Consider the following 7,496-nt stretch of genomic DNA (forward strand, 5'->3'; position numbering starts at 1 on the left):
CTGGGGTGTACTGGGGGAATGGGGGTCATACTGGGGCAGTACTGGGGAATGGGGGTCATACTGGGGCAGTGGGGGGGTGTACTGGAGGTCAGGTTCCATGGGGTATCTGCAGGGATCAGGGTGCTCCAAGAGACCCTGGCTTGTCCTTGGGCAGTAATGGGGCTGTGACTGGATGTCCCTGGGGGCTGGGGTGCCCAGGGGTGTCCCCAGGGGTGTCCCCAGGGTGCCCAGGTGGCAGCACTCACCGTTGTTGAGCTTGTGGTGGGTTTGTTGCTTGGCACAGTCGGCCGGGACGCCGTGGATCTCCACGCGCACGAAGGGATCCACGATGGAGCTGCCCTTGTCCCTGTTGAGCTTGGGCAGCTGCTGGGCTGTGATCACCTGGGCACAGGGACCAGGGCACAGGGGACATGTGGGTGTCCCCAGAAGGGACCTGGGTGGCACTTGGCTGGGGCTGGGGACACGGTGAAAGGAGGGAGGCAGCTGATGCCACCCAGTGGCTGGCAGCAGCTGGATTTGGGGACAGGGGTGGTGTCACCCAAAGTGTCATGGGTGGCACAGTCAGGATGGGATGAGGAGGAGGGAGGTGGCTGGTGCCATCCAGGAGAAGGTGGCACATGGCTGGGGACAAGGTGGTGTCCCCAGATGGGAGCAGATGGCACGCAGCCAGGAGTGAGGATGGGATGAAAAGGAGGGACATTGTTGGTACCACACAGGAGAAGGAATATGAGTGACATGTGGCTGGGTCCTCAGGATGAGGGATGTGGGTGGCATTTGGCTGGGATTGGGGACATGGTGCCTGATGCCATCTCAGAGAAGGGACGTAGCTGATACCAGCTGGATTTGGGGATAGGGTGGTGTCACCCAGAAGTGTCATGGGTGGCACAGTCAGGAGTGTGGATGGGGTAAGGAGGAGGGAGGTGGCTGGTGCCATCCAGGAGAAGGTGACACATGGCTGGGGACAAGGTGGTGTCCCCAGAAGGGAGCAGATGGCACGCAGCCAGGAGTGTGGATGGGATGAGGAGGAGGAAGGTGGCTGGTGCCATCCATGAGAAGGGTCATAGCTGATACCAGCTGGATTTGGGGACAGGGTTGGTGTCACCTGCGGGAAGATGCAGGTGGACCCAGCCAGGCACTGGAATGTCATGGGTGTGACCCCGCAGGGAGGTGGGTGGCACTCAGCTGGCCCTGGGGACAGTCTGGTGGGGTGTCCTCACCCTGATGTGCAGGGCCAGGCGCCGGGAGCCCTCCCCGGGGGGGCTGTGCAGGCAGGGGGGTTTCAGGACGTAGCCACAGCGCCCGTTGGGCAGGAAGCGCCCGGCGTTCAGGTCCATCTCATAGCCCGGTGTCTGGAAGTTCAGGGCCACTGTGGGGACAGCAGGACGGGCTGTCAGGGGTGGGTGACACCTCCAGGGGTGGGTGCCAGGTCAGGGGGACTGGGGTCTCACCCAGCTGGCAGCCAGCGTTCCACATCTCCTGGGGGTTGTAGTTGGCAGAGTTCATCTTGAGCCCCAGCGGGTACACGCGGCTGAGCTGGCGGGCGTTGTACCGGACCAGGGCTGGGCCTGGGGGGGACACGGCTCAGGGGGGCTGCTGGGGGTCCCTACAGAGGCTGAGGGGCCCAAGGACACCGACAGAGCCTGGCATGTGACCCTGAAACCAGACCCCAAACCTGACCCTGACCTTGGACACCTGACCCCAAACCTCTGAGCCTTGATCCTGATCTTGACCCCACACTTTGACTTTAGACCCCTGACCTTGGACCTTGACCACGGAACCCAGACCCTGACCCTGATCCCTGCACCTCAGACTCCAAACCAAGACCCTCAAGCCTATGCCCTGACCCAGATCCTAATCCTTGACTCCAGGCACTGACCCTGGCCCCCAGACCCTGAACACCCAAAATCTGACTCAGATCTTAATCTCAGGCCCTGCCTGACCTCAGATTCTGACCCTGACCCCAAACCTTGACCTCAGTGCCTGGACTCTGACCCAGACCTTTTTCCGAGCCCCAGGCCCTGGACCCAGATGCCACATCCCAAATCCCAATCCCAGACCTTGATCCTGGTTGTGTGACCCCAGCCCTGGCCTCTGTCCCCAGGCAGGCCCTGCCAGCAGACCCCAGTCCCACCATCCAGGGCAGCCTGGGTGAGCCCAGTGTGACCCTGACCACTCATGGAGCCACCCTAGACACCGAGCCCATCCTTCCCAGCCCATCCTGCATCCCAGTGGCTCAGGAGTAGGGACCCACCCTGTCCCCACCCCTGTCCCCACCCCTGTCGAGAACCCTAGGCAATGGAGTGCCTCCTTGATGAGCTTCCGAGCCTTCCTCTCGCTGAAGGAGGACACGTGGCAGGGCTGGGGGTGGCGCAGGGCCTGGGCCAGCCCGGGGAAGGGGACAGCCTGGCAGTAGATCACCAGCGCCGACAGCTCTGGGGACACCTGCGACGCGTCCTTGGCCTGCAGGAGCCACCGTGGCAGCAGGGACAAGCTGGCCCTGCAGGCAGCCTGCCAGTCTGAGGGTCTACAGACCCCCTGCCCTGCTAGTGCTGAGTGCTGAGACCCCCAGGGCTGTGGAGGCCCCAAGGTGGTGGAGAACCCTAGGCAATGGAGTGATGGACCTGGGGCTGATGGGGAACCCAAGCAGGTTGAGGACCTGAAGTCATGGAGAACCCAAGGGTTCTCCAGCCTGAGATGTTACAGACCCCAAGATGAGGGAGACCCCAAAGTGCTGGAGACCCTGAGGTGATGGGCACTCCAAGAGAGGATGGAATACTTGAGGTGACAGAGACCCCAAGGTGGTGCAGAACCTGAGACAATGGAACGATGGACCAGGGGCTGATGGGGAACCCAAGCAGGTTGAGAACCTGAAGCCATGGAACCCAAGGGGATGGACAGCCCAAGACGTTCCAGACCCCAAGATGAGGGAGACCCCAAAGTGCTGGAGACCCTGAGGTGATGGGCACCCCAAGAGAGGATGGAATACTTGAGGTGACAGAGGCCCCAAAGTGATGCCGACCCCAACAGGTCACCCTGGATGTGATGAAGGCCCAACACAATGGAGAACTTGAGGTGACAGAGAAATCAAAGGGTTGGAAACCCCAGAAACAGGATGAGGGAGGCACAGCTGGGGGGTCCCCAAGCTCTGTCCCCTCTGCCAGCCCCTCACCACCCCCTCAGCACCCACCCTGCCAGACCCCCAGCTCCAGCATCACCCACCTGCAGAGGTTTGATCTCCTGCAGCGACTGCAGCGACTGAAAGAGGAGAGAGCAGGGCTGCAGAGGGCATGGCAGAGCTGGCAGCGCTCAGCTGGGACAGCCCCAGCATGCCCTGGCACCACCAGGATGCTCTGATCCACCAGGACCACCAGGTCCCCCAAAACCACATCCCTGGGGAAGTCTCTCACCCGCCGGGGGCTTCTCTCCTGCACCTTCTCCTCCTCTTCTTCCTCCTCTTCCTCTTCCTCCTCCTCGGGGTCCAGAAGGGAGGTGACACCCCGTGGCTCCTGCCACAGCTCTGGCAGCTTCTTGCCCTTCACCAGGATCTTTCCCTTCAGCTGCTGCAGAGGGCAGGTGCGAGCTCAGGGCTCGGAGGGGACATGGGGACACCGTGGTGGCACGCGGGTGGCCTTACCTCTGGTGAGGGGAGGTCGTGGGGGTCCTGTCCCTGCAGGGGCTGTGTCAGCAGCCTGTCCCCAAGGATGGCCTTCATGTGCCGGGCCATGGTGGCCTGCTGCTCCAGCCCGCAGTGGTTCTCCAGGGACAGGATGACGGGGTAGGGTGATTTCTGGGCATGGGGAGGGGCAGCCCTCAGCGCCGGGCACCGGGCACCCCACACTCCACACCGGGCACCGGGCACTCCACACTCCATACTCAGCACTGGGCACGGGCACCCCGCACTCCACACCGGGCACCCCCGGGGCTCCCGCCCAGTCTCACCTCGAAGGCGGAGTCGCGGATGCTCTCGATGACGTCACGGAAGAGGATTTTGGAGGTGAGGGTGTGCCCGTGGTACACGACAGGTTCCCCGTCCGGGCCCTCCCAGCAGTCCAGCTCCACACAGCGGCACCCGGCCCGCAGCGCCCTGCCCGACACCGGCACCGGGTCAGGCCTGTCCCCCGGGGCCACGGGAGCTTCTGTGTGTCCCTGTGGCTGTGTGGCTGTGTGTCCTTGTGTCTGTGTGTCCCTGTGGCTGTGTGTCCCTGTGTCCATGTGTCCTTGTGGCTGTGTGTCCCCGTGTCCATGTGTCCTTGTGGCTGTATGTCCCTGTGTCCGTGTGTCCCTGTGTCTGTGTGTCCCTGTGGCTGTGTTGTCCCTGTGTCCGTGTGTCCCTGTGTCCGTGTGTCCCTGTGTCCATGTGTCCCTGTGTCCGTGTGTCCCTGTGTCCATGTGTCCTTGTGTCCGTGTGTCCCTGTGGCTGTGTTGTCCCTGTGGCTGTGTGTCCTCCCACCCATCTGTCCCTGTGCCTCTATATCCACACATCCATGTGTCCATCTGTCCCTCCATATCCACACATCCACCTGTCCATCTGTCCCTGCACCCCTATACCCACACACTCACGTGTCCGTCTGTCCCTGCACCCCTATACCCACACACCCACGTGTCTGTCTGTCCCTGCACCTCTATACCCACACACCCACGTGTCCGTCTGTCCATCTGGCCCCAGGGGACACTCACCTGACGTAGGCCTCGGTGCTGCTGCTGCCCCCGACCTGGTTGCGGGTCAGGTAGGTGTTGTGGGACGAGGAGATGAAGTAGTGGCTCAGGGGCTGGCTCATGTCCTGGTGCACCTTGGTGTGCTCCTGGTTGAGGATGTCCCCAGCAGGTGACAGCAGGTACATCATGAACCCATCCAGCATCATCAGGTCCTGCTGCTTGGCTGTGGGACACGGTGGCAGGTGTCACTTGGAGGTGCCATGTTCATCCCTGACCTGGCACTGTGGCACCCAGGGGACGTGTAAATGTGTCCCATCTCCATCCTGATGTCACCCATCCTGCTGGTGCCACATTCACTCTGGATGTGGCATGGTGACACCCGTGAGCTGTGGAGGTTCCCTGTCCCCACCATGATGCCCTCTGTCCTCCCAGTGCCATGTCACCCCAGATGTGGCACTGTGGCACTCAGGGGAGGTCCCCTTTGTGTCCCATCTCCCATCTGATGTCCTCCATCCTCCTAGTGCCACATCTACCTTAAGGGTACTATTGTGACATGGAGCTCCTTCATGCCCACTAGTGCTGTGTTCACCCTGGACCTGCCATGGTGGGACCTGAGGAGGACAGAAGTCCCTCAGCGGTGTCACATTCATAGCAGAGCTGGCATCACACCACCCATGAGATGTGGAAGTCCACCACCTGCCCAAACCACCATCCCCAGGGGACATGCCCTGTCCCCATGGTGTCACATCCAGCAGGTGCCAGCCAGGCAATGTGTTGGATAGCAGACACTGGGAATGGGCACCAGGACAATAAGAGAAGCCTTGGAGAACCCCATACCCATTTGGGGTGGTGATGTCCCCAGTCAGAGCCCCATCCCTACATCCACGAGTGCCCACCCCACGATCCCCCACCTCACCCTTGTCGTTGAGCTCGTGGGTGCGGATGATGGCGCGGGCCTGGCGCAGGCTGCTCTCCTCTCCCTGGTCCCTCAGGAAACCCTGCAGCTCCTCGGCCGACAGCACCCGGTCCTCGCCCGAGTAGCGCCCGAAGAGCTCCTCGAGCTCGGGGCGCCGCAGCAGCCGCCGGCAGAACTCCTCCAGCTCCCGGCCCTCCAGCCGCTCGTTGCCCGAGTGGTCGCACTCCTGGTGGCACAGCCCAGCCTCAGGGACTGTCCCCTGCCTGTGGGGACGGGCTACAGCCACCCCCTGCCTTGTTCTGCCTGTCCCTGGAGCGGGCAGGGTGAGTGGGGTGAGTCCTGTCCCCTCTGATCCCCCTGCCAGAGCCCCCTGAGCCCCACTCTGGGATGGAGCAGAGCAGAGCTCCGTGCCTCAGTTTCTGTCCTTGTACCTCTATATCCACACATCCACGTGTCCATCTGTCCCTGCACCTTTATGCTCACACATCCACGTGTCCATCTGTCCTTGTACCTCTATATCCACACATCCACGTGTCCATCTGTCCTTGTTCCTCTATATCCACACACTCATGTGTCCATCTGTCCCTGCACCTCTATATCCACATATGTGTCCGTCTGTCCTTGTTCCTCTATATCCACACATCCACGTGTCCATCTGTCCCTGCACCCCTATATCCATGCATCCACATGTCCATCTGTCCCTGCACCCCTATATCCACATACCCACGTGTCCATCTGTCCCTGCACCTCTATATCCATGCATCCACGTGTCCATCTGTCCTTGTTCCCCTATACCCACACACCCACGTGTCCATCTGTGGGAGATGCCCAGAGGAGCAGCTCTCCATGGAGTAGAAATGTCCCACCTCGGGGACACACGGAACAGCAGCTGGGACAGCTCAGCCCAGCTCACCCCTCTCCACCACGTGCCCCTGGTGGGACCCAACCCTTGGTGGCTTTGGTGTGTCAGCTCTCTGTGCTGGGCAAGGCAGAGAAGGAGCCACTGGGTGGTGCAGCTCAGGTACCTTGAAGAGCTTGGAGGCGTAGACATCATCCATGTCGATGTTGAGCATCCTCAGCATGCTCTTCACCTCCCGGAAGGACATTTTGTTGTCCTTGTTCCTGTCTGCTCGCTGCAGGACCCCATGGATCCAACTGCACTGGGCTAAGGAAACCTCCGGGTGTCACCCACAGCCGTGCCCACCTGTTGCAGTGTGATGTAAAACCCTGTTTCAGTTATCCTGGTTCCTTCCCCAGGTGTGCCAACAACCTCTCCCTTCCCCTCCCTTGCCCCCTGCTGAGTGCTGTCAGTCAATCTTGGCATTCCAGCAAGGGCATCGTGTGATTGGTGAAGTTCAAAAGATGCCTCTCAGCCCTGGGGACATTGGGCTATTCAGGTGTCATTTGTCCCGAGACTTTTCCCCCCCTTACCTGGTTGGTGGGATCCCTACCCCTTCCCTGCCCCTCTCCCTGGGGTTAAAAGACACAGCAATGACGGGGTTTCTTGGTTCTGTTCGAGCTGTTGCTGCATTCAGAGGCCTGTGGGCCAGGAATAAAGCTCTGGATCCAAGCCCTCTGTCAGAACCGACTCCTTTTCCTTCACCTCACCTAAAGCCTTTCCTCCAGAGGTAAACCTGAGCTCCTGCATGCCTGGACTGTCCCAAGCGCCAGCTGCAGCATCCAGCCAGCCAAAGGTGTCTCTGAGGTGAAACCACCACAGCTGCCGCCCTTGGTCAAGCAGCAAGGGCCAGACGAGCCCAGGCACATTCCATCTGGCTATATTGGGATTATATTCCAATACCCACCCTGTCCCCAAGCCCCCCTCGAAGGATACTGGTCGAGCTTCTCCATCTGGCTCATGGCCTGCAGCCTCCCCATCAGCTTGCCGAGCCCCTGCACCCAGTGCCGGGCGGCCTCCTCGCCT

General features: G+C 61.2%; 1 protein-coding gene across 1 annotated transcript in view; it reads right to left on the reverse strand.

Moving 5' to 3' along the window:
* The window catches only part of PLCD3 (phospholipase C delta 3), a 7,943-nt gene extending 453 nt beyond the window's left edge, over window positions 1-7,490 (reverse strand). The window contains exons 1-12 of the mRNA XM_031063625.1: window positions 7,407-7,490; window positions 6,598-6,727; window positions 5,573-5,798; window positions 4,678-4,879; window positions 3,940-4,084; window positions 3,635-3,787; window positions 3,408-3,560; window positions 3,220-3,255; window positions 2,302-2,460; window positions 1,449-1,566; window positions 1,218-1,366; window positions 246-381 (exon numbers count right to left, since the gene is read on the reverse strand). Coding sequence (XP_030919485.1) covers window positions 246-381; window positions 1,218-1,366; window positions 1,449-1,566; window positions 2,302-2,460; window positions 3,220-3,255; window positions 3,408-3,560; window positions 3,635-3,787; window positions 3,940-4,084; window positions 4,678-4,879; window positions 5,573-5,798; window positions 6,598-6,727; window positions 7,407-7,450 — 1,651 coding nt within the window. The 5' untranslated portion in view covers window positions 7,451-7,490. The remainder of the gene's footprint in view (window positions 1-245; window positions 382-1,217; window positions 1,367-1,448; window positions 1,567-2,301; window positions 2,461-3,219; window positions 3,256-3,407; window positions 3,561-3,634; window positions 3,788-3,939; window positions 4,085-4,677; window positions 4,880-5,572; window positions 5,799-6,597; window positions 6,728-7,406) is intronic.
* Between the last annotated feature and the right edge of the window lie 6 nt (window positions 7,491-7,496).

The sequence above is a fragment of the Geospiza fortis genome, unplaced genomic scaffold (assembly GCF_000277835.1).
Source record: "Geospiza fortis unplaced genomic scaffold, GeoFor_1.0 scaffold373, whole genome shotgun sequence".
Classification (NCBI taxonomy): Eukaryota; Metazoa; Chordata; class Aves; order Passeriformes; family Thraupidae; genus Geospiza; species Geospiza fortis.